This window comes from Amphibalanus amphitrite, unplaced genomic scaffold (genome assembly GCF_019059575.1).
Source record: "Amphibalanus amphitrite isolate SeventyFive unplaced genomic scaffold, NRLGWU_Aamphi_draft 001497F_arrow, whole genome shotgun sequence".
Taxonomy (NCBI): domain Eukaryota; kingdom Metazoa; phylum Arthropoda; class Thecostraca; order Balanomorpha; family Balanidae; genus Amphibalanus; species Amphibalanus amphitrite.
This window is the reverse complement of record NW_024882990.1, coordinates 86320-113004: the sequence shown is the minus strand read 5'-3', so window position 1 is coordinate 113004 and position 26685 is coordinate 86320. Positions and strand designations below refer to the sequence as shown.

The 26685-nt window shown below is 46.9% G+C and overlaps 1 protein-coding gene across 1 annotated transcript in view; it reads left to right on the top strand.

Moving 5' to 3' along the window:
* The first annotated feature begins 3484 nt into the window (after positions 1 to 3484).
* LOC122373446 (cadherin-23-like) overlaps positions 3485 to 26685 on the top strand; it is a 50400-nt gene continuing 27199 nt past the window's right edge. Inside the window, exons 1-20 of the mRNA XM_043351515.1 lie at positions 3485 to 3649; positions 5600 to 5826; positions 7618 to 7768; positions 8023 to 8143; positions 8646 to 8754; positions 10473 to 10620; positions 11198 to 11310; positions 12487 to 12604; positions 12919 to 13025; positions 14639 to 14774; positions 15110 to 15287; positions 16397 to 16540; positions 16768 to 16971; positions 18615 to 18783; positions 20375 to 20580; positions 21296 to 21516; positions 21911 to 22095; positions 23125 to 23270; positions 23630 to 23754; positions 24854 to 25009. Coding sequence (XP_043207450.1) covers positions 5689 to 5826; positions 7618 to 7768; positions 8023 to 8143; positions 8646 to 8754; positions 10473 to 10620; positions 11198 to 11310; positions 12487 to 12604; positions 12919 to 13025; positions 14639 to 14774; positions 15110 to 15287; positions 16397 to 16540; positions 16768 to 16971; positions 18615 to 18783; positions 20375 to 20580; positions 21296 to 21516; positions 21911 to 22095; positions 23125 to 23270; positions 23630 to 23754; positions 24854 to 25009 — 2875 coding nt within the window. The 5' untranslated portion in view covers positions 3485 to 3649; positions 5600 to 5688. The remainder of the gene's footprint in view (positions 3650 to 5599; positions 5827 to 7617; positions 7769 to 8022; positions 8144 to 8645; positions 8755 to 10472; positions 10621 to 11197; positions 11311 to 12486; positions 12605 to 12918; positions 13026 to 14638; positions 14775 to 15109; positions 15288 to 16396; positions 16541 to 16767; positions 16972 to 18614; positions 18784 to 20374; positions 20581 to 21295; positions 21517 to 21910; positions 22096 to 23124; positions 23271 to 23629; positions 23755 to 24853; positions 25010 to 26685) is intronic.

The following is a 26685-nucleotide window of genomic DNA, read 5'->3' as shown; positions in this document are numbered from 1 at the left end:
CAAACATCAGCTAACATTACTTCACCATATTGCGTTTGTCATCGTCGACAATTAATGGCGCTGTATTCCACTTTTTATTTGCCGCATTTCATCAGCGAGAGGTACTCTGGTAGCGATATCACAATCGTCGGCTTTTGAACACTTCTTTGCAAATGGCTGAACCCCTGAGTAAATCGCTTAAATAAAGGTGTCCACTCCTAACGTGATTTTGCAAATGACACGACGCTGCAGTACATAGATTTCCTGTTGTCAGGCCTAAATTAAGGTCGGCTGAAGAAGAATTTGTGGAGAAAAAAAATCACCGTCGCCGTTACTTGACGTTTATGTCCTCTTTGCGATACCACGATTGCTATCAACATTCGAAGCGTCCCCAATTATTAGTGAAGTGATTTGAGCGCGCGAAAATCAGACCCTCGCTCGCACTTTTGCTCCTCTGCGTTCCAGAATACTGAGTGGTGTTCATATTTTCTGCGAGAACCCGAAATTGCAAGGCATGTGCGCATTCAATCAAAGTTACGACCCATGAAAAGGCCGGAGTGAGACGGAGAATCAGAAAGTTGGGAGTCAACAACAGGGTAAACCAGAACGGAATACGTAATGGCATGCTTCTCCGAAATTACGTTCCATTCCATCTGCTTTCGGGTTCCTTCTATTTCATCATCTTCCATCATATCGTATTTGCGGAGGGTAGTTCGTTCTAATGAAGAGATAACTAAGCATCTCATTAGCTTCCACTAGCGGAACAGATTGCATCGCGTAAATGAAAAATGTTAGAGCTAAGAACCATAATGGCCAGGGCATATTTTAACCCGCGCCCGGCTGGGGGTCCTGGATTTCCACGCCCTGCTGGGGGGGGGGGGTGTTTGAACACCCCCCCTTCTAACTCGGCTCCTGGGCCACGTAGCGATACGCGGAAGGCGGCGTTCGAAAGAGCGTCAAAAATAATGAGGAAATCACTTCGGTCAATTTTTTGGTCAGGTCAAAGGTCAGGTCACCAGAGGTCATTGAAGGCAAAATTTTGCCGATTTCCAGGTCGGATGTCGACAATTTCCAAGAAGCCAGCGCATAACTCGGGAACCAATAGAGCTACAGCGCCGCGGAAAAGCGCATTCGATAGCCCTATTAACGCCCTTTCTGAGTAATTTTCTCAGATTTGACCTAACGTCAACGGTTTTGCCTGCAGGGGGCAAAAACTGCAAAAATAGCCGATTTTTTCGGAAACAGTTTTTCTGCAATAACTTTTGACCCAGACCTTGTACGAGCTTACTTTTACCGGCATCGTGTTCCTCTCGTCAAGACGCATCGAATGAACCATAACTTGACCTTTAAAGGTCAACTTGAAAATTTGACCTCAGGTCAAGGTCATGACCTGACCGGAAAGGGTCATGTTGCATATCAGTCGATCCGTATCGTCGAGCTGAACACATCTAAGGCGTTTTCATCGCTCTAGCATGCCCCTATCAAAAGTTATTTGCGAAAAATTGTTAGACACCATTCGTGACCTAAGATGACCTCAGGGCATAAACAGGGGTCACGGACACCATTTTCATGTTCAGTGTGTCTAAACCACTTGTAATTCAGTGTTTGGGAGTGTTTATAATGTCTTTCGTCCAAAAGAGGCGCATTTCAATTTTCTCCCATTGACTTATAATGGGGAGGTCGCAAAATTGACCTGACCTTAGGTCATCGATATCAAAATTCTGAGATATACATTTTGTACATGCTATTGCTCTTAGCAATCGCTGAAAGTTTCAAAGCGATCGGTCACTCGGTGTAGCTATGACGGACATTGAAACTTTTTATGAGGTGAGGTCACTTCAAGTGACCTGGTGACCTGACCTTGAATGACCTTGGTCTGAAATTTTCACAACATGTGTAGAATTGATGTATGATAAGGTGTACCAAAAACGGCGGCGCTCCGCGCCGCCGTTTTCGAGATATTCGCGAAAAACCACAAGGGGGGGTGTTCAAACACCCCCCCCCCCCCAGCAGGGCGCGGGTTAAAATCCGATGATTTCTTGTCACAACTTAGGTGGGTACTGTTTGACCTTATGTCATCTAATTATTTCAAACACATAGTATCTTCAATGCAAATTGGCAATGTTTCACACGTCAACCTCTATTTTGAATCGATTGATAAGGGTGAAAAACGCATGAAGAGACGTATGTATCACATTTTAATCATGTGCATATTCATTTTTATTCTCCAAGCATAGGTACAATTTGGTGCGTCAAGGGGGTCAAACACGCCCAACGTCGTTCAGGAAAACGAGTGACTAACAACAATGTAAATGTCATGAAATCGCCGGTCCGCCCTTTGAATGCGGATAAAGAACGCACTACGACTGGGCGAATTTCAAGACTGGCCAAAAGCAATCACAGCCCGCTCCCAATATCCCGCTTGCAGTGCCCCTCCACCAGCACAGTACACAATGTATCTGTACATTATCTCACTTGCATTATATACTATTTCGCTTGCAATGTGCCCTTTCCGATCAAAGCGTGTGCCCTATGCCACCTTTGGGACGCAGTGAAAAATCCTTAAAATATGCCCTGATAATGGCACGGGGCTCAACACCGCCTAATTATCCCATTCTTCGCTACACCGCCCTTGAGAACTTGAAAACAAAAAAGCGTACTTCTTCATACTGCGGAGTGTGACACGCTGAATTTGATTAATATGTGTAATGAACACTTGCCTATTTGCCAACTTCTTCTAAATCTAGCTTTATACACACATGAAACATGAAACATGAAATTCACATCCACAGCTCTGACATCTACATGAAGTCATGGTTGATTTGTCGTCACCTTCGCCCGAATGCATCTTAATTCTTACCATGCTGATGCCAAGCTGTTTAAATCAGAAATAATACAGGTAATTTCTAATGTGCGATGACCAAAAATGTAGGCAACGCCTGAAAAATCCTTAAACAAAACTTTCATTTCAGTTGTCTCAATGTGTTTTGACAGGCGTTGCATCTAGGCCGGCGCAGCGTCCGGCACTCGTCTGACCCAAGGCCAGCCCCGCCCCGCCCCTTCTGTCTCCGCTGCTTTTACAATCGCTCTGCCTGACTGACCTTCCTCTGTCGTGCCGCGCGAGTGCTTTCTTTGCCCCTCCCCCTCCTCCCCCGCTCGAGCCGGTACCCCTCCCCTGTCCCCACGGAGCCGACAACCCTCCCCCGCCGGCGACCGGCGCCCCTCCCCATCGAGACAGTATACCCATACCCCTCCCCACCTAGCCGGTCCCCCAGTCTCAAGGTGTGCGGGTGGCCACCGTCCCAGCCCGCTCGAGCCTGACGCTGTCTCCTGCGGCTATCCGTACATTCCCACCGAACCCGGCCGGTCTCAAACCACAGGTGAGCGGCCAGTCTACCGGTCCGCGCAGAGGTAGACCGACCCCGGGCGGCTAACGGTGCTCTACCGGTCCAGGTGTCGGTGGAAGCAGTGCAGCTGTACGGCGGGCCAGCAGAGTCTCGGAGAGTTCAACGCGTGGTGGGGGAGACTTGTGAGCACCTCTGCGTGCAGGTGTAAGTGTGTGGTGTGCGCGAGGTCATTGCGTGACTCGGAATCGGTGTGCGAGTCACCAGAGTCGCGGAGGACACTGGGGAGTCGCGGGAGCCCGGAGGAGTCGAGGAGTCCAGCGAAGGTCAGTGGTGGGAATGTCTGGCCGGCCGGCTCGGGACGGGTCAGCGTCCTGGCTTGACCTGGAGGCGAAGGCACGCGTCTCTCGGCGACGCGTCATCCGGTGCTGTGCCGTACCAGCATGTCGCATGAACCTGGTGACCTATCAGACACTCCAAACGATCCTTTGTAGGGGCAGACAGGCACTGATCCTAAAGTTAAAGACATACCCGCATGCCGTAATGTCCACCCGACTTACCAATGACCCGCATGTGAGCTGACCAAACCATCCAACTATCATTTCTTTGCATCTACCCTAACGACAGCACTGCAGCCGGGCTGTCGAACCACCGAACTTTGCCAAATCTAAATGGGTGTCAGGCCCGGTCGGGCGAATTGGTGCCGATTACGTGGGACGTGCTCGGACGGGTAAGGCAGCCCCGGCCAGTGGGACCGGTCCCACGGGATTTGACGCTGGCCGGACCCCGGACGAAGTGTGCCGCTGAGGTGCTCCTGGGCTGACCGCCGGCGGCGAGATGCATCGCCAGAAATTCCGGCAGGGAATTTCAAATGGTGGTGCACGCGAATACAATGAGCGTGGTGCTAAATAAATAAATTGTCACGTCGTAACTCGTAGTTGTGTGACAAAACTGAGAATGGATACTGTAGGTATTGATGAATACCGGAAATGTGCAAATTTCTTATTACCGTGGTACTGCATGGTAAATAGCAAATGCCTACTATCAAGTATCAACTCACAACTGGAACCCAATGGCAGTGACAGGCGCGGTCAGTGACGCCTTGCGATTCAGACTCCATCTTTATATATCCGCTGATGAATGATGATTAGCTGAACCTGAACCATTCAAGATGTTTATCAAAAATGATTACCTACCTGTATGTTGTCATCATGTCATGGCTTTCATTGCAACGGTAATTTTGTTCATGTTTACCGGGAAAATTTTGGTTTCATGTTCAGCAGCAGTCATAGTTTTAACGTGGCATTCGAGTCATGCAACTATTCCAGTTTAAAACAGTTCAGTATTGCGTGATTTACGACAAAAATGCAGGACCTAGCGTAAAAGAACATGGCAAATGTAACAGCAACACGCAAGAGAATTCATGTAAATTGTAACGTTTTACTCGGTTAACGAAAGTACGTCGAAACTCGAAAGCATGCTCAAAAATATATATTTCTTTACCAAGATCTTTATCTGTGGCCTGTGCCGTTATTGAACCCGCGCCCTGCTGAGATAGGTGTTTGAAGCTTGAACACAGCTCCCCTCGCGGGCTTTCGCGAATAGCTAATAAAAGACGGCATCACGCGCAGCCGTATTTGACACAACTTATCAAGCATCCTTTCTGTACTTATTGTTAACATTTCAGACCCGGGTCCTTCAATGTCAGGTCACCAGGTCACGACAAGTAACCTACCCTCAGGAAAATTGATAATGCTTGTCGTAGCTACACCGACTGAATGATCGCTTAGATTCTTAGAAACTTTCAGTGATTTATATGGGCATTGGGCATTGCTTGTGTAAGAAGTATGCCGCAGAACTCCGATATCGGTGACCTGTTAGGTCAATTTTGCGATCTTGCCAATATATCTGAGTTAATACGATAAAATTGAACTGTGCTTCTTTTGAACAAGTCATTCTTAACACTCAAACATCGGATAAAAGGTGAAAAACGGTGCATTACCATTCACCTGTTAACTTCAGGTAACAAGTGAACATGGAATATCGAATAGTATAATTGCACTCCTGATCTCTCTTTATGCCCCTGAGGTCACCCAAGGTCATGAAATGCACATAACTATTTTAGACTATAACTTTTGATACGGAAATGCTAAAGCAGTGAAAACAGTTAATTTCTACGATACGGATTTATTTATATGAAACCAGTGGCCCTTGCCGGTCAGGTACGCTGGCATTCATCATTATGTTGCTGTACACACTTCCCTTCTCTGTTGCAGCTATGGTCCGGATTACCTACGCCATCTAGACGCACCAGTCATCAGCAAGGCCAAACGTGCGGTACCTCCATTGGAAAGATCCCAAAATCATGCTGCGGTTTGTTGTGACCCTGCTCTGGTGCGTGTCTGCACTGGGTCAGAACACGCCACCCCAGTTCGAGAAGGGTGGCGACATGCTGGATTTTGCCATCAGAGAAGACGCGGAAGTCGGCTCACAAGTTTATCAGGTGAGCGATCTTTCGGTTATGGTGTACTTCGTGCCCGTGTTGCCTTCTTACTGCTGGTGCAAGGACAGTCTTTGTCACAACCATGCTTCAGCCATAGCTTACTTCAGCTACAGCTTTTGGTAAGTCCAACGCTCGTACGTTTATCTCGGAAGCGAAGACGCCCTACCGTTTACAAGTCACGTTCCATGGTTTGATCCGCTGTCATTTTCTGCACTGACAGTGTTGAATGAGATCGCACGTGTGCTTTGCAATGTAGTAGCCCGTTGTACGGGGAAAATATCACACAACAGTCACGTAATACGTTTCATAAAGAGATTTTCCTTGGATAATAAGTCATGTGTAGTGGGATTCCATTGCATTGAGGAATGTCACTGACCGTTTTGCCCTACATACGGTTTCCGTTATTAAGGACGACTAAGTTTTTTTTTTTGTGCAAATTGGGATGTCGTCTGTAGCTAACATGTTCAATGGTTCAAAAACCGTTTGGTATAAGTATACGGTAGCCCATCGGGGCCTAAACTATAGGTACCACCGCACGGTGTCTTACCGTCATAAATGCTCTTCATGTATCTTTTTTACGAAAAAAGTGAACCGCTTAGTGAGTTTACAAATCCATCTGTTTCATCTTCTACCGTTCCATCTATGACTACCATGACTTTACCTATATCGCACATGATACATGAAGATTGAAGAAATATAAAATGTTTTATCCCAGCCCTCTTTTTATAGAGGGCCAACGTACGCGTTTTTGCTTCTTTTGGGGGGGGGGGGGGCTCTGCTACCATTTGCATTACCTACCTACAGCTCTCGCAAAAAATCCCCCTTAACAAAAATAATGATAAGTCTCAAATGATAAAAAACTCGCGCATTAAGTGTAAACGCCTTTCCTACGCCTCCGCTACGCCCCCCCCCCCCCCGTTCACCTGTGATGTGGTTCTAAATCGCGGGTCATGCAAAATGTCTGATGACGTCATTAATCCCATGACGTCACGTTAATATGACCACCGAGTCGGAAGTTGAAAACCACTTGTACTTACCTAACGCTCTGACTTGTCGTCTTTGCCGAGCGAGCGTCGGCCGCCGTCGCAGACACCGCGTTCTATCGGGAATGACCGGTTGTTTTTGTGTGCTCCCCGCACTAATCACGTTATACGTCACAGCGCTGTGCGACACTCTCCTGATGGCCGCGTTTTGGACAGTGCAGGATCAGTGACAGCTCCGAGAAATGGGGTCTCCTGGGAACGATGACATCTCTAGGGAGAAGTGCGCCGCTCAGGTCTTCACGTGGAGCTTTGAATTAGTGGCCTGTCTCGTTAATTCGAACCTAATTCGAACGCTTATCTTCTGTAACTCGAAGCCTATGATAAAAAGAATTTCTACGAACACGGATAGACGTCAATGCTACAAGTTAAAGCTAAGTTTACGGGCTCTATTCCCGGCTTAATATCTGTGCGATCTGTTATGTTTTTAGGTATATGCAATACTCGGAAGTCGGAACAAATTACTGATGAATGGGTCGACTTTTTGAAGTTCAACACCATTGGTTGTGAAACAAGTGCAAGCCTGCGGATTTCGACGTTGACTTAGCACTGATGTATATTTACCCTGTATTAGTTATTCAAATGAATAAATGCTTCAATGACCCAGGAATCCAACGTGATGTCCCATGATGATGTTTTTTTCGGGCGCCCAAACTGCAAAATTTATAGGCGTCCAGTAATATGATCCACAATATCCAAACCATTTTTAAAGTTTTTTTCTTTGCTGACTCCCCTCCCGCCCCCTCTTCAGGTGGTAGCATCGGATGCTGACGGAGACCGTGTATCATACTCGATCAGTGGCGACTTCTTCAGCATTGACCGTATCAACGGCCGGGTCACGCTGGTCAAACCCATCGACCGAGAACGCATGCGGTCGGTGGAGGTCATCCTCACAATCACAGGTGAGAGCACTAACAGTACCAGTAGCATCACCATCAATTTACACTGTAGAAGAGGTAAAGAACCTATACAGCGAGCATTTGAGTGTGGACGTTACAAAAACTGTAAAACCGAACCCAACTTTTTTGCCGTTAGAAAGTTTAGTAAGCATTGATCCGCACCGCGAACCGGACGGGAATCGAACCGTAGACCTTTTGCATCGAACCGACATCCTTATCGAGCTCACAAAACTGACTCCGCACGTGCCTTGTTTCAGACACGGGCACCGACGGCGAAGAGCCGAACCTGGTATCGGTGAGACGACTGGTGCCCATTGTCGATGCCAATGACAATCCGCCCGTGTTCAACGGCCTCGACAACGGAGCCTACCGCTTCAGGTAGGTGGCGTTTCCAGCATGTCAGTGGTGATGATGATAGACGTTACTTCATCAATTGTGGTCATTGCAGTAGACTCAAATCGATGCTCCGATAAAAGTTGTCTTGCGAAGCCATCGCCGACTGCACTAATTTTACTTACCAATTTACGGCCTTTGTTCGACTTAACACGAATACTTTAGGGCGCAGGTATTTTGTTTGCACTCTTAAAAAGGCATAAATCGATTTAACTACCTACCTATATGAAAATGAACTTACACATCAAACAGCACAAATAAATAGCTCTGGTAAAATAGCACATCATGCAAAGTTGAGATTGCTACGGCATCCGGTTGTTCTTAACTAGTAAGCCCCTCACCATCGACAGAACAGATGTTCTACTAGCACGTATCACACAAGATCTACATTGATTTGACAAACGAAATAACCATGACTAGTACCTAAGAAACACTAATGAATACGGACCGTACCTCTAAGCCATGTGTGTCTTCGTCTGACCCTCAGTGTCAGCGAGACGTCGGAGGTGGGCTCCACGGTATTCTCAAAGGTCAACGTCACCGACGCCGACTTTGGGATGAACGGCGAGGTCAATCTGGTCTGCGACTCTAACAAGGTTAGTGAGAGAAAAGGTCATTTGTATAGCTGTCTGATGGGTAAGGAAGATAACCGATTTTTTTTCGGTCGGGGAAAGGGTAGAATGCAGTTTTCCCATACCTGCTACATTGCATGATTAAATCGAGACATCCAGGCATTTAAACGGCACCTGCACTGTACCACACTTTTCAAAGTTTAATGCAATGCTTTAATATTACAAGCCGTGTGGTTCAAGGGGTGTGGTTAAACACGTTGAACCACACGGCTGCTGACGTCACTATCATATAGTTGTGAGCTTTTTGGCAGGTATGGGAAACACCTTCCAGCCCTAAGGCCGGGAATTCAATAAATGTCACCTCGCTTTTTTAGCAAAATCACCTCGGGCCTAACGGCCCTCGGAGTTTTTGCTAAAAAACCTCGGTGACATTTATTGAATTATCCCGGACCCGGGCAGGAATATATTGTCTCAGGGCTAAGAGAGATAGGTAAACGATCACCTTTGATCCAATAGCTCCTTGATCTCCTTCCTATCTTTTGAGCTGAGTTCATAAAGTTAGATTTTCAAGGATGTTGAAGCGTCAGAGTTTGCAGTCATTTATCTTTGTTTATATTTGTTGTATAGCGTTTTTCCTGTCGTTCTGACCCTGCGTGGTGCTCAGCGGTTGCGACTTTTCTGAATACAGGCCTGCTCACTTCATCAAACATCTTCGCGTTCTTATAAATAGGTCGATTTCACTCGTGAAGGAATAAAGTTTTTATGATAATAATATCACCCTACAAAACCCATTCGCGACGTAACGTCTGTATTTAAAAGTATAGAATGTAATTTTCGTTAAGAATATTCAACTTCGTTCTGTGAATGATCTTCACCTCACTGCAAAGCTGAGATGAATTCCATTTCTTGGACCACATAAAGATATGATGAAGGTTCTAATTTTCCCGCACACAAGCACTCTAGATAGCCACAAGTTCCATTCAGTCACATTACAGAATTGTATGCCTTCTCAAAACTGCATCATTTCTTTGATGTAGCGAAGCTTTCAGCACATAAATTGCATTTAGACACATGCATTGTGTATTCTGGCCACCGGACAAACGTCACTGGCCAAATAGCCACAATATGTACTCAGCATTGCCTTTTCTGCAGAATGGACTAACGTCGCTAAAGCATCAATGTCTAGGTCAGTTTGACGAGTTCGATTTACTTCCAATGAAAAGAACTCGCGACGCGGTAATAAGAAGGCACAGACGTCGTAATGAATGGCATTGAGAGTGGATATTGACAAGCAACAAATGCTTTACATTTTCAAGTAAATAGCAAAGTCGTTACGGTTCGGTATTTGTAAATGTAATGCCGTAATACCATTTGAAGGGTGAGGTATTTCACCTTATTGACTGAGCACTATTACGTTCGAGTTCCGAGTCTATGCAATTAAAATCTTAGTACAAATATTCTCTAGAAACCCAAGTTCCATTCCCGCTGATCCCATATGTTTATTTATGTATTTTTTTTCCTCTTGCGGACTTGTGAATTACGCGAAAATTCCCGTCATCTTTTTTCCTTCGTCCTGTTTTTTTTTTTTCGTCCAAACTCTTTACAGTGCTGAATTGGAGCATTAAAATTGGTGATCTCCTATTATTTGTACCTAGTACTAACTTGTACTTGTACTTATATCTGCTGTTTGTATCTGTACTCTGTAGACGATGTCTTAGAACCGCACGGCCTTTCTTTCGCAGACCCCGGAGGCGTGCGAGCGGTTCGATGTCCGCGGAGTGGGCCTGAGAAGTGGCGTGTTCATCGGTATCGTCACTCTGCGCGAGCCCGTCGACTTTGAGGCCGAGAAACACTTTGACCTCAGCGTCCGCGCTACAGACAACGGGAAACGTGAGCGAATGTCCCTCAGTCCCTCTGAGAAACAGAGGGACTCTCGCTTACGTCCACCGTAATTCGCTTACGTCCACCCGTAAGCGATTCCACCTTCCACAGAAATACGATCAACGACTGCTGTGTTGCGCGATCCCCGTCGCAAAGTGTTTCATGAGAGTAAAGGGCAGCTGACACTTTTTTAGTACCTGTGGCCCTGGATGAGAATTTGGTTCCTGGTGATGGCAAGTCGACATTCTGTAATTAACTAGAAACGGTATGACCGTAATTGTCCGTCATGACTGTCTAGCGCAAACAGAAAATAACCATCTGCTTCTCGCGACTCATGTTATTCATGTATGCCGAAAATTACCCTCATAGAGATGTTATCCAGGACAGACGCGCACGTCCACCCACAAACCTATCACATTCTAGACCTATCTTTTCTCACTATCTCAGCTCTGATCCAACGTGTCCTGGTGACGATCTGGTCCTCGCTCCCTTCCCCTTGACCTGGCCCACACCTTCCCTGCGCTGGTGATTTGACCCGTTCTCCCACTCACTCTACTGACTTGTCCTGCCCCCGCGCCGTCTTTAGCTCAACTTACAGCCACCGCGCGGATGGTGATTTCTGTTGAAGATGTGCAGGACCAACCTCCAGAGTTCGTCAATGGACCCTACTCGGCTACCGTGGCCGAAAACACGCCCCCGGTAAGCACGATCAGAGCTCCGTGAAGGCCGAAATAGTCCTTCGGTAGTCAGAAAATAGCATGCCAGAATGTTTAGCTCTCGCTCGCCTCAACCGCTCGCACGGAGGTTTATACGATTAACGTACAAACAGATTTATGGTATTTGAATAGGTTCTCGCATGCGATTTCCTGACTGCGGAAAAAGTATGTTTCAGTTATGACTGTTGGTACAGATTTTATGCCAGTGTCAATTGCTTCGTCTATAGTCTGCCAAACGTAAGAGAAAACGGAATTAAAGCGCCTTGCACCATTTTACACGTGTTTCTTCGCTGATAGCCCGGATAAGCATCGGATAAGCCACGTAACTAAAAACCCGTGAGAGGATTTCTCTCGGATACACGGGAATAAATGAAGAGCGTGCATTGTTTACCTTTGCGCTTTGAATCCGTTCTTTCTTAGTTACCTTCGCCAGGCGATTTGTTTACCTTAACCTTCACGTAGTGACTTTGTTTTTTCTTACGACGTGGATACCGTAAAAGGGCTGAAATTTAAAAGCTGAACCAGATGGAATAAGACTTGCCATCTAATCGTTATTTCGACACGACGTGGTTCCTTAGCATCAGACCTTGTCATTTCCCACGATCAATTACATACAATTACCATAAAGCATGAACGCTTATTTGCAACGTGGTATATGTTTGGCATCATGTTCAAGATGCGCTATTCCATATTGCCGCCTTCTGCTAATACTATTCCTTTTTGCATTTAAATTCAATCATTGGCCATAGTTGTTTGAGGAACCATTCCGACAATTGGCATTGAGCACACAACTATTCCGGCGTTGTGTGTTTCATTTCAGCCATTCGGCATAACAGATTGAACACTGAAATGAACGATCTGCAAAACAGTTCGACAGTTCGTCAGACTTCGGCATTGAGCGAGCCAGCTCGGCGTATGACGATTAGTTTCGACCATTGACGATTTGTTTTGCCCAATGTTGAACCATTCGCTCAATGTCGAGTTGTAGATGAAGACCGCTGAATAGTTTTTGCACAATGGTGATTCTTTGTGACCAACCGCCCATTTGTAGTGCTACCTGTATGGCGAATGTGAACAAATGTTTTGTGCAATGGTCGAAAGCTACCGCAAAAAGTGTATTACGATGTGTTTTACCGTACTCACGGCCGCATGTCTCCAGGGCACACCGGTGCTCGATATTTTGGCCAGAGACGGAGACACGGGCATTCCCCGCGAGCTCAAGCTGGCCATTATCGGCGACAACCTCGGCTACTTCCGGCTAGAGGACCCGGTCAGAGGTAAGGTCAAAGGTCAGCGACGGGAGGGCAAAGGTCAAGGTTGAGAGGTCAGAGTTATGGGGAGATAGATGCAAATACCGGAGGCGATATTGCTTAGAAGATGGAAAGATGGTTTTCAGGTGCAGGAAGCGGATAGCTGGGCTAGGGGGACGATTTGAGGTCACGCATGCTGCAATGTCTAAAGAACATGCAGGTACCTTCATAATCGTCGAGCACCCATGATATGAGATGTGGCATTTACCTACCTCTTAACATGTTTCGCGGCTTCCCGGGCAATTGCGTTACATTTGAAGCCACTTTGTTTCTTTTTTCAGGACCAAATGGTGCATACAGTACAAAACTGGTCACAGGGAATACCACACTGGACAGAGAAAATCCCGATATTCTTCGAAACGTGGGACTTTACCAGTTTCGCCTCGAGGTGAGAACCGTATGAATAGTTTCTTCTTGGTATAAATCGTATTAACGACCTACTAAACAATTTGTAAACGCTCGGCAAAGAGCCGTCGCCCTATATGCTATCATTTAGTCACAATGCCGGCATACACTCATTCTGAAAAGTTGTGTACTCTTTATAATTGCACTTTACAATAATGTTAACAAACAGGTTTGAGGCGATCGACCGGTTTTATTGCCTTATCACAATTTTAAAACACATTCTGATGAAAAACATTTGGACATCACAAGGTAACTACTGCGTTTTTCGGATTGTTGGACTTTCAAAGTGAATCTTTTAGCTAAACATTCATTTTACGAGTATTGGATTTGCGTTATTGCTTTTGCCGTCAATGACAAATAAGTCCGAAATCATGTTGGCAGGCAATGCATCCGAGGAAGGAGGGCGAGTGCGTCAATATTACCTTTTGCAGGAATCGCAATATGCTGATGAATAGTCAGACAACTCTGCTGCGAATCCAATCAAAGTACTTTCATTTATCACATCCACGAATTTATCGCATTGACAATAATCCAATGAAGCATTAATGAAAGCAAAGTGATATTAAAAATGACAGCTCTTCCAAAAACTCATGGTAATTAATGCTTGGACGACTACAGTACCTCCCAAATCGCATTTATAAAATGGAAATAAATAAATAATAAATGGAATACCTTTACGCCCCGCCTCCTTTGTCTCCTTGCGCCACCTCACTTGTCCAGACAGTGCGACATAGCCCCTCGGGGCGGCGCAATTGTCGACATTCGAGGCGCAGTGGAGCGAAGGCTCTGTCAATACCCAGCGGGCCTGTGCCAGACGTCAGATGAGTTTGCCAGAACTGAGAGAATTATTGATGACGAACGTACACCCGTGGGGGACGGCGTCAGACTTATCACGAGAGTGACAAACCCAGACGGCGCGCGGTGCGGCTGGCACAGGCGGAATCCGGATCGAACGCGTGGCTTTTGGCCTGTGGAAACAAGGCTAGGATGCACTCAACAGGAAAAATAAGGATGATCTTGCATCATAGACGTGGTATGGCCGTCTCTCTCTCTCTCTCTCTCTCTCTCTCTCTCTCTCTCTCTCTCTCTCTCTCTCTCTCTCTCTCTCTCTCTCTCTCTTCTCTCTCTCTCTCTCCTCTCTCTCTCCCCTCTCTCTCTCTCTCTCTCTCTCTCTCTCTCTCTCTCTCTCTCTCTCTCTCTCTCTCTTCGTCTCTGTCTTTGGCTGTCTGTCTTGCTAAAATTAATATGCCGTGAAGCTACATGTTTCACTTACCTACTCCGGTATTATATTTTTACAAAACTTGAAAGGAAGGGTGATCCGATGCAGAGAAATGTGAGTGATTGACATAGCTTTTGAACTAAAATTAAAGTCAACCTGTTTAAACGTAAGATGATTGGTGACGAGGAACCTTACAAACATCGCCTACCCGCGTCTTCCACTCAAGAACATCACAAATACCCCTCACTTGTCTCCCACTCAGGAACTTTCCAAAGATCGCTCAACCATGTCTTCCACTCAGGAACGTAACAAATATCACCCTCTTATCTCTCATTATGAACCCTTACAACTATCGCTCTCTTGTGCTCCACCTGCAGGCCGAAGAAGTGGTTCCCGAGGGCGGTGTGGGAGAGAAAGTGGTCACCAACGTCACTGTGGTGGTCACAGACGAGGACGACCAGCTGCCCGTCTTCAACAAGAACCAGTTCCTCGTCTTCATACCGGAGGATACCGGTGAGCAGCGGATGAGATAGCGCTCCGCTCATAACGGCGCGAGGATCTGACACGGCTGGGCTGGTCGCTCGCTTTTTTTTATAAAGTTCACCGTCTATGTTTCTTTACAGTAGCATTACGCCAAAAGAAAATTATTTTTGCTCATTTGAAATCATGACAAATTGCTGATATAAATCTCACCAATTTATTAACGGGTTAAGTACCATGACAAAGTTTTTTTCACACACTATCCATTTGATAATTATCGCTAAACGTATTTTTGGCTAACCAATGATTGTTCGACAATTCATACATCTCTGACTCTTTATCTCTCTCTCTCTCCTCCTTACCCCCAGCGAACGGCACCCCTCTCCCTGGTCTGGAGATGCTGGTCTCGGACTCGGACGAGGGCGCCGGGTCTCAGTTCGATCTGCGACTGAGGGACGTCCAGGCCAGTGAGGGTGTGTTCGACATATTTCCCACCTCGGCCGCCGGACGCACCCCCGTTCTGATCAAGGTCACCGACTCGTCCAGGTAAGAGGTCAACGCAGGGTCACGTACAATGTAAGCTTTTAAGTGTTGAAGATGCGATCGACTTGTTGGGTAACAAGCCGGCCATGATCGTGTAAAATGGATTCATCGTAGATCGATCAGTTTATTAGATATAACCGGAAATGTAAAAGTGCAAAACCTACCGCTTAATCTCGCGAGAGCCGTACATACAGCTCATAATTAAACAATTATTTTTTGTTTTAAATTTATGATAAAAATATACAGTATGAAAATATATTCTGTCCGTCCACTATGGCAGATGAACTTTAATATTAAATATTCATAACGTAACGTTCATTTCATTCACGGCGACTTCGGTCAAGTTATTAGGGACCTCATGGTGGTAGGTTCGGCGTCTCATTATCACACTTTTGCCTCCTAATTATATCTGACTGCTTGCAATTTTCACCACGGGATTAGGGTCACACCGATAGGCTTCAGGGTTTCCACGACGAAGCCTATACCAGTGTTTTTTTATTATGGGCGCAACATGAGCAACACGGCAAGCATGTAACCTGATGGCGAAATCAATTATGGTTGAGCGAGCCTCTCGGTGTTACGGTACAGGTATAACATGCCTGACACCTAAGACTTTCACTTTTTCCGCCAACATCCACGCTTGTTTTTGTGACTTGCTGCTCACGAGCGAACCAGATTCCTGAATGCTCTTCTTTCATCTTAGTCCCTGTGGTTGCTGAACTTTGTTATCCCTGCCTGTGATCTTCCACTTTTATCTATTACTTCATCATTTTTTCACTTTTACTTTTGTCCGTTAATTCTATCGCCCCATTCTCAAAACCCCAACGTTTGACCTTACATGCCCTACGTGATCCCATCCCACATGTGACTTTATCGGGTCCACGACTGATGTGACCCCACTTTATCCATGTGACCTTATTTGACCTTCCTACCCTCTATGACATGCCTGCAACATATTTATTCCACTCTACCCTGTCCGACCTTCCTAGTACCTACTCCACCTGACCCGTTTGACCTTATCTGACCTCATCTAACCTACCCATCCCCTCTGACCCGTATGACCTAATCTGACTTCATCTAACCCACCTGTCCCCCTCCCCCGGCGTCCACAGACTAAACTACGAGCAGGAGACGGAGCGTCAGTTCGTGTTTGCAGTGGTCGCCTCCCAGGGCGAGGCTGAGGTCTCTGCCACCGTCACCGTACTCGTCACTGATGCTAATGACAACGCGCCAGAGTTCGACCGGGATTCGTTCAGGTGGGTCGAGTTCGGTTTAGTTGCCGTTTGATTTATTTATTATTTGTGTTCAGTTTGTCTCTGTCCAGTGTGGCAACAACAGGCACAACTATTTGCTAAAATAAAGAATCTGCCGATTGTTCCAACAGCCAACACTGGGCGGAGAGTCAGGTCAATGATCAAAACTCCCACGACTTTGATTATTCGCTTCTCTGACCAACCAATGACCCATGTCTTGTCTCCGGCAGTTTCTCCGTGCCGGAGGACGCGGCCGCTGGTCACGTGCTCGGTGACGTCACGGCACGTGACCGGGACAGCGGTCAGCTGGGGGCGGTGCACTACCGCCTGAGGGGGTTCGGAGCAGAGAGGTTCCACGTGAACAAGGTCACGGGGCAGCTGAGCGTCGGACAGTGCACGTTCGTGCCGTGCCTCGATTATGAGGACCAGAAGAGGTGAGGTTGGGAGTCTTGACACAGACATGGGTAACTTTGGACTGGTTACATATAGCAGCTGGGACAGCATGAGTGCGCGAGCAATGCTGGTTTTGGGGGTAATGCCGTTTTGGAGTGTTGACGTTTTGTGGTTATGCCAAAGGTAGATGAAAACAAACGGTGCTGATAAACTGATCTTTCCTCCTAGTTTTATTTTTATTATGAAAAACGAAAAACGAGGTTTCATGACAAGGTTCCTTGGGTGACAAGGGTCCATGAACGAAGCATTGAAGATGAGCGTAATATACATAATAAATGATACGTTTAGATGAGTCTGTTAACCCGCGCCGTGCTGGGGGGGCGTTTTTACGCCCCCCCCCTCAGGTTTTTTGCGAATATCTCAAAAACGGCGGCGCGCAGCGCCGCCGTTTTTGGTACACGTGTTCCTACATCATTTCCGCACATGTTGTGAAAATTTCAGACCTAGGCCGTTCAAGGTCAGGTCACCAGGTCACGTCAAGTGACCTTACCTCAGAAAAAGTTCAAAGGCTCGCTATAGCTACACCGACTGAACGATCACTTTGAAACTTTCAGCGATTGATATGAGTAACAGTATGTATAAAATGTATATCTCGGATTTTTGATATCTGTGACCTAAGGTCAGGTCAATTTTGCGACCTCTCCATTATAAGTCAATGGGAGAAAATTGAAATGCGCCTCTTTTGGACGAATATCGTTCAAAACGCTCTCAAACATCGGTTCATAGGTAAACATGACACACTGAATAGGAAAAATGCACCTGTGACCCCTCTGTGTGCCCCTGAGGTCATCTCAGGTCATGAACGGTCGCCAGCAGTTTTTTTTTGTTATAACTTTTGATAGAGACGTGCTAGAGCGGTGAAAACACGTCAGATGTGTTCAGCTCGACGATACGGATCGACTGATATGCAACATGACCCTTTTCGGTCAGGTCATGACCTTGACCTGAGGTCAAATTTTCAAAATGACCTTTCAAGGTCAACAAATAGTTCATTCGACGCGTCTCGACGAGAGGAACACGATGCTGGCAAAAGTAATGTCATGGCGCTTATGAGTCAAAAGTTATTGACGAAAAAACGTTTTTCGTAAAAACGGCTATTTTTGGAGTTTTTGCCCTCTGGAGGCTAAACCGTTGACCTAAGTCAAATCTGAGAACATTACTCAGAAAGGTCTGTAAAAGGGCTATCGAATGCGCTTTTCCGCGGCGCTGTAGCTCTATCGGTTCCCGAGATAGCCGTTGGCAGTTTCCAAAATGTTGAAATAGTCAACATTTTACCTTTGGTGACCTCTGGTGACCTGACCTTTGACCTGACCCAAAAAATGACCGAAGTGTTTTCGTCCTTATTTTTGACGCTCTTTCGATTGCCGCTTACCGCGTGTCGCTACGTGGCCCAGGAGCCGAGTTAGACGGGGGGGCGTGAAAACGCCCCCCCCCCCAGCACTCGGCGGAAAGTTCAGGCCACCAGCACGGCGCGGGTTAACATTCAACACCGTTACGCGGGCAATGAATAAGATTGCAACATAAATCAAAGCAGCATAACATAAATCCATACAAATATCAAAAATGTGCACCAACAACATCTAAGAAAACCTCTTATTCTGCTGACCGCACACCTTGTCCCCAGCTACGCGCTGACCGTGGTGGCACGTGACGGCGGTAACCGAACATCCACGGCCTCTGTATTTGTGGACGTGACGGACGTGAATGACAACCGACCCCAGTTCGCCGAGAGGGAGTACAGGAGAACGCTGGAAGACGGGAGTGATGCCTTCTTCCCCGACTTTTACGTCAAGGTGAGACACACGTGACTCGGTGTATGAAGGTACACCGAATGTGTGAGTGTGAACTAAAGTAATTAAATATTTATTGTAGTAAATTGAAATCAGTGCACTGCAAATAGCATGAAAGAAACTAAAGGCTGAAACAGACTCTTTCCGCGTTTAGGAAATCGCATGCGAGAGCCTATTCAAATACATTGCAATTCTTCTCGCATCAATCGCTTGCGGGAGGTGCGTGCGATTGATGCGAGCGTGCTTCCATGTATTTGAACAGGCTCTCGTATGCGATTTCCTGACTGCGGAAAGAGTCTGTTTCAGGCTTAATAGTGACTGTGCATATGCGTTCATATTTATTTCTAGCTGCTCGTGTTTCACTGACAAAGGTAACCTGTCTCTCCGGCTGTGCCTGATGCTTTTTAATTTCTATATTGGCAATGGTCTGTGAATTGCGTGCAAGTGCACATAATGCTCAATTTATCTGTACTTGGGTGTTTTCTGATCATTATAGTCCATCTTTGTCTCCAAACTTTAACGAGATTGTGGTCGATGGCCTCTGCGTTTCTGGATTTTGATTGATCCAATAGTTCCAAGCGCTACAATTTATATCCGACTCGCTCAGTTGGCTCCTGGCTCAGAACACTGGGGAGGCATGGGCACTAATACAAATGATATTAGCGCCACCCATATGATAGTGTTATGTTGTTTTTGGTATGCCTATGTTTTGGTGTAGGTATGATTGTGCATATGTTTTCTGGCGTATGTCTTGTGTGCATTGTGTATGTTTGTTATGCCCATGCTTGTCTTGTCTCTAGACGTAATACAATTGATGATGATGATGATGATGATAGCTGTTTGTAGATGGAATCTATTCCAAGCTTGGGATTTCTTGACTTTGAAACAAAATAATCTCAAGATAGCTTATATGCCGCTTTTTTCCATATTTTGGCATCAACACTGTGTAGAGTGCAGGGCAAGTATAGTTTGAAGAAAGTTCATTATCGAATAAAGGACTTAATTATGAGACAAGCCAAACACCCTTCTTTGGCCGTGGAATGAAAGGCGCTCTCGTCTTTGAATTCTCTCTCTGGCCTGCTTATGGTCATCTTTATGATGCTCCTGTGTGTGGTTATGACACTGGGTTTGGCGCTTATTGCTTTTGAGTTTCTCGGAACCCACGCCTTTGATGATGTTAAGCTTTTTGGGATGCTTATTCCCCAGTCTGATTATCTGTCAGCACCCTTCCTAATATTTAGAAAATTGCAAAGATGAACACCAGGATAAAGCACAGCAACTTGCATCGAAAGAGCTTAAACCTCACAAAAAAGTTACATCAAACAATATGTTGAAAGGTTAATGAAATAATATCAAAACACCATGCCACCGAACATCAAAATCATCGTTCAAACCATAAAATTCACTCTTACCTGTATCAGACCCGGTAACTCAGTCTCTAGTGCAAATCTCTACGTTTCCCTGAGTCAGGTCAACCGTTGTCACTCAGGTCAAGACCTGACTAGCCTGTACTAGCCTGACCTGACCTGACCCGACCAGGCACACTCGATTTGACCTGGATGACCTGACTGACCTGACCCGTCCCTGTCCCCAGGCAACTGACACTGACGAGGATAGTCAATCAGCCGTCACCTACGCAATCATCGAGGGTAACCTCAACGCTACGTTCGTCGTTGACCCGACCTCGGGTCAGGTCACTGTGGCACGCGCCGTGCGACACAGTGACACCGCCAGTGGCCGGTTTGACCTGGTCGTTGAAGCCACGGACAGTGGTCAGCCTCCTCTCAGCAGTAACGTGCGGTAAGTGACTCTCGCCGCGGGGATGGTAAGAAGAAAACAGCACGAGGAGTTGTTTGTCAGCTATGTAGAGCACAACACACGGTAGTCAACAATGAGAACGAGTCATTCCATTCTGTTCCAAATTGTTGGACTGGAATAATGGACATAAATGAAAAACTTAGCGGATGCCGCTACAAAACATCTTCTTTGTGTAGGCTTGGATGCAACAGAGAAGCGGAAAGCTATCCACGGGGAACTCCCGTCACTTCCCCAGCAGCTCCCGCACCCAAAGAGCACCTTAGAACAAATTATAAATAAACAACATTATCGACAGATTATTCGAGTGGGAGATTCAGCGGAAAATCACATCAGGGTCCATTAGGATCACATAATGGGTAATAAATAATGTGTATGATATGTGGTTTTATCCTTGCCATATTCATAAGCCGATTGTGTCTAATCATAATAGAGCCAGTTTTTTAGAGAGAGATGATAGCTGTATTTGATGTGCACTTTTTCGTGCGCTTGCATAAGACGATCAATGTGTAATATATTCCGCTTATGTACCACTGCTAAGATTATGATATAATAAAAACGTCAGACTAATCTACCACCGATGCGTACATCGATTGCATCACTGCTGCAATAAGCGATTGTCAGAACTCTAGCGTGAGCCAATCATACCCTATACTTAGTACCAAGCCTTACAGCTCCCCTTCCCTCCCCCTGCCCACAGTGTGTTTGTGGTGGTCGGTCGCGACTCCAACGAAGCTCCCATCTTCCGCTCATCGCCCTACTCGGCATCTATCAATGAGACGGCCTCGGCGGGTCAGCGCGTGCTGCGTGTCTCCGCCAATGACCCGGACGCCTCTGATGCCGAGCTGGCGTATTATCTGCAGGAGGGAGCTGCTGATACTTTTCAGATCAACGGGCGAGGAGAGATATCCGTGAGGGAAGGTAGGCAGGGTTTGTCGGATGTTGGAGAAGTTGTGGGTTGGGCTCTGGGAATCAGGGAGGGTTCGTACGTGGGTGTGTTTAGAGATCAAGGCAGGTCGGTTGGCCTCTTGGAAATGTGCATGAGAAGAGAAGGTTGATGGTTAGCCCACGTCGTATTACTGGGATGTATTCCGTAACGCGAGTGACTGGGGACTGAAATACTTTCGGGCTGAAGCTACATGCTTGTAGCTCCTGGTTGAAGGATGTCCGGCATAAGTCTTTTCTAGGTCCCCCTTCGTACTTATACACATGTAGGACTCGCTATCACGCTCCTTCTGCCACCCAAACACGTGTCTTACTGACTAGTGAGCTGACCGTGACCTTCCCCTGACCTGACCCATGACCTCTCGTCCAGGAGCGGTGCTGGACCTCGAGCGTGGAGGTCAGCCCGAGTACGACCTCATCATCCACGCCGTTGACCGAGGTCAACCGAGGAAAACGGGCACCGCACAGGTCACCATTACAGTCGGGGATATCAACGACTCGCCACCGCGCTTTGAACCCAACTCCTACGTAGAATATGTGCCGGAAAATTCCCAAGTGAGTGAACTCAGTGCGCTATCTGGGGAGTGAACTAAATGCAGGTGTGGGGTTTGATGGGGGAGGGGTTGTTGGATGGAATCATCGCGGGTAGCAACGTGTAATGAGCGATGAGAATGCTTTCAGTGTGTAGGAAGTGGTATTTGGTGGCTAGGGGTGATGTAAGGCAGTTATTCACACTATGATGTGATTGTTTGATGTGATGTTTTCGTATGTCCGGTTGGAGCAAATGATACGGTGTATGGGTGGAAAGTGAGCACTAATCGTATTTGATGTTGCTTTTTCAATGGGTGACATTGAACTGCTTGTTCGTGGGATTTAATAACTAATATCACGGTGGATCAAATGGATGAGTAACACGAGATCAAATTTAACCTTTAATTAGTTTTTGTTCTTTTTAGCTGAAGTGGAGACCCATTGTTCCGCAAGTCCGGGATGATGCATTCGCTTTTATCCGCCTGTCATTTTCCGAGAACTCGCTAATTACATGGTGATGTGGATGTTTCCCATTAGAGTGCAAGTTAGAATATTGGCTTCCTCCCTCGCTCCTACCCCCAGTCCTCTCTCCACCCCCTGTCATTCTCTCCGCTCTTTTTATTTGCAGCGCTTCTGTCTGGTCGTAAATTTTTCCCTGTTGCACTTATGACCTCTGCAGTCTGCACTGTCGCCCTAGTCCATCGCTTTCCTCGAACAGACAACCCTTCAATCACCTGCTCCTTGCACCCTTCCCAGCCAGCTCACTTTGCAATAATCACTACATACAACTTGCACTTCATAGGGTTCCCGCCGCCCTGACGGTGACGTAATAAAAAGAAAAAGAAAAAAAGAAAAAAGAAAATAAAACTATCCCCTAACCCCAGCCAGGTCGCGTCGCTCTGAAATAACCCTGTACATAACCGTGTTATTTTGTGATGAGTTAATGGCCTCCCCCCTTCTCCTCTCCAGCCGGGTCGTTCTGTGGTGGCCTCTCCCTTCCCCAGACTCCCCTTCCAAGCCAGGCAGCTGTTTAATGCCCCCGTTTCTTCCCAGCCGGGTCGCTCTGTGGTGACCGTCGCCGCGGCCGACCCTGACCAGACGGCCGAACTGCGCTACCAGCTGGTCCTACCGATCATGGCGCGGGACCGGGCCGGTGTCACCGTGCCCGCTAACGTCACCGACTTCAGCCGGTGGCTGGCGTGAGTAGACCAAATCTGATAGCGTTTGTTTATTTACTTAAGCTAACAAAAATAATACTGATGGGTGTTAATCAAAGGAAGCCAAATTAGGGCGCTTACCAATTCAAAAATATCCATAACTAAACGGTCAGATAGTTTGCAACGTAACTAGGTAGATTTCAAACTACTGGCATGTCAGGTTGTTCGAAAAGTAAGCAAATACGTTTCAAAACAACGGATTTCGCATACCAACGGTAACATCATTATAGCACTTGCTGTTTTTAGTTGCACAATGGGTCAACGTTCCCGAAAGTTCCCCTCCAATTCCCGTCAATCCATCCGTAAGTCACCATTTTAACTATAACCTCTGTTTCTTTCAGCGTGAACGCCCGGACCGGTGAGGTGACTGTGAACACCACGCTGGACCACAGCCTGGCCGCCGTCCTTGTCTGCCAGATACGCGTCACAGACGTCAACACGGAGCTCGGAGAGCGGTCCGATACAGGTATGTTTACTTATCTTGATAATCTCGAGTTATCTTTTTGGTTTATGATGATTGTCTGTGGCCGTATTCACAATCGAATTATACTCCTACCCCCGGGTAACCCCGAGCTAGGAGTAACTTGGTACTCATAAAGAAAGCACTCTGGGGTACCTCGGGATAACTCTTTTATGGTTAAAATTCTATATTTTATCTCTTTTATCGTTAAAATTTAGGGTTACCAACCCCTTCCCCTAAATAGCCGGTTACCCTTTTTGTTTGTTTGTTTGTTTGTTTGTTTGTTTGTTTGTTTTGTTGGGTTAGGCCCTTTCGGTCCAGTAAGACCATTTCAGAGCCGGGAGGATGATAGGATATAGGGGGAGACATTGGTCTGGGCAGGCACCCTAGTGAGTCGCCGGGGCTGAGCCCGTCCGAAGACAGGCCACCCAGCCCCAAGGCACTCACTGCACCCGGCTACGGGGTGCGCTCCCTCGGGAGCAGCGGTGCCGCTCCAAGGGAGCAGCCCGCATGAGATAAAGTTGCCTGTCCAGCCCGGAAGGGGGTGGCGGTGTGGAGGAGAAGGATTTCAGTATCCTGAGGATAGAAGCATGGAACGGTGGGTTACCCTTCACTCAGACCGCTTCTCTTACCCCATACTTCTGAATAATGCCACTGAAGAGTCGGTGTTGCTAACGTGGCGATAATGACGGGGTTTGATGTCTTGATGAGCTGCTGCTGGCTTTTGATGTCTGATGTCTACACAGAATGTCGAGACAGGTGTGCTGTTTATCGGTAAATTGCCAACAGTTTTTACCATGCACTGACAAACAGTGCGATGAACAGTGAACTCAAACAAACCAATTATGATGATCGTAGTACAAACAAGCTCATCAAATGTTCAGAAATAATCATAGGGTGAATCAATCGTCTCTTGTTTCTTGATGCCAATAACACTACCACAAAAAGCTGACGCCCATTTGCTCTCTACAAATGATGCAATTGTTTGATGCTCTTTCACATCGCTGCGCTGCTTTCAAAGCCTGTCAGTGACACTGCCTTGTCTCCCTCATCGGCCTGGATGCGACACGCTAAGTGTCCTTACTGCTGCTGCCTTCTTTTCTAGCCGAGTTGACGGTGTTCATTCAGGCGTTCAGCGACAACAAGCCCGTGTTCGAGGCGCCCTGGCTGCCCAGTGACCCGGTCATTGGTGTGTCTGTACCCGAGGAGGGTCAGTCAGGGTCAACCATCTACACACTGCGTGCAAAGGATCCCGTGTCAGGTAAGGGAACTCACTAGAGCGGTCCAATTCGTGCTGTGAATTGTCAGTAACGCGTTTTTGCTGTGCGCCGAGTGTCTGAGCCTGAGGGCAACAGGGATCCTTACTCGGCCGATAAAGAGAAGTCTGATTTGGAGCCTTTGGGCTCAACACCGATGCTGCTTACAACACTTAGTATATTGAAGTGTGCCCGTAAAAAAAAGAAAATATTTAAAGTGAGAATAGTTGTAAACTGGGACGCTTAGTAGGTGCATTTTAGGTATCCTGTGATACAAATTTGGTAGCTGTGGTATATGTATGATTAAGTACGACTGTGAACACCAGAGGCGGCGGAAGGTATTTTGGGATGGGGGGGGGGGCACACCTGATCCTTCCCGGAACCTAGGGTACCCCCAAATCTAGTTTTCTCACCGGTTTTAGGCCACTTATTTTTCACCCCTTGGCCTTTACAACGAAAAATCGAAACGAAAACATTTGCAAAAAGTGAGATATCCCGTCTCATCTGAGTCAAGGAACTACCTTTTTGGTAACTTGGAATAAACGTTTAAAGCTTTCACACATGAGCTGTCAAATCAGGTATAGAGGGGGATTTTTTTTACTTAAATAGGTATTGTCTTCCATTCAGCTTTTCTTTGAGGCCCACGGCCGCTAATATAGGGAGGACAAGCTGCCCCGACGGTTCCTGGCCCTATGAAACTTTGTGGGGGCAGCGCCTGCGCCCCCCACGGCCCCAGAGTTGTGGGGGCAGGCTACCCCCATGCTGCCCCCCGGCTCACGAGTCTATGCCGGCTGGCGTCTGGCAGAGTCGCGGGGAAAGGCCTGTGGCACGCTCAGACGCGCTTCTGTGACGTCCGCATGCCGGGCCACTCGCGTTCCGTCCTACTCTTCCGGTTACCGGTAGCTCGTAGATAGCTGCTTGATTTCTGAGCATTATGTGTGGAGGGCGTTTGGTGGAAATGTATGATATTTAGAGAATGAATATGTGCTTACATGTTGTCACAGTCTTCTGCGTTAGAACGCTCCATAATGAAGGTTGTTTCTGGTTAACATTTCGAAAAGGTAATAAATCTATGAAATTATGTTGGTAGATTTCCGATTTCGATTCCTCCAGTTGGAGGGTCTCAAATACCTACATTACGAGCCCTCCCCCCGCCGAAAAGTTGGAGGGGCTCAGCCCCCGCTAGCCCCTCCAGCCGGTACCCGGGAACCGCCCCTCTGGTTCCCGCGCCACTGCGGCAAGTCCAGTTCAAATACGTGTAGCACGCTGTGGCTGTCACCGTGACTGTTGTTCGCGTTGAACAACTTGCTTCCTTTAAACCAATGACGTCATTAAAGTTAGCCAATTATTGGCTATTGCAAACCTTTTTGGTTGGTAACACTCGCACTGCAAAATGCTAGCCAATGTGATCAAAATATGTACGACGACATTGACAACAATATCAATCCATTCCAAATTACTCGCTCTATTAACTTAAAAAGGTACTCAGCCAAACTGGCATATGTTCATGACGTAGTATGGAAGTATTGTGGTACTTCGTCGATAACAATTTGGGGGGGCAAAAAGATATGTTTGCACCCCCACCCTGGAAGATGGGGGGGCGCCGTGCCCCCGCTGCCCCCCCGCTTCCGCCGCCACTGGTGAACACAACTGAATGCGACAGTTTTCTTTGCTGCATCCC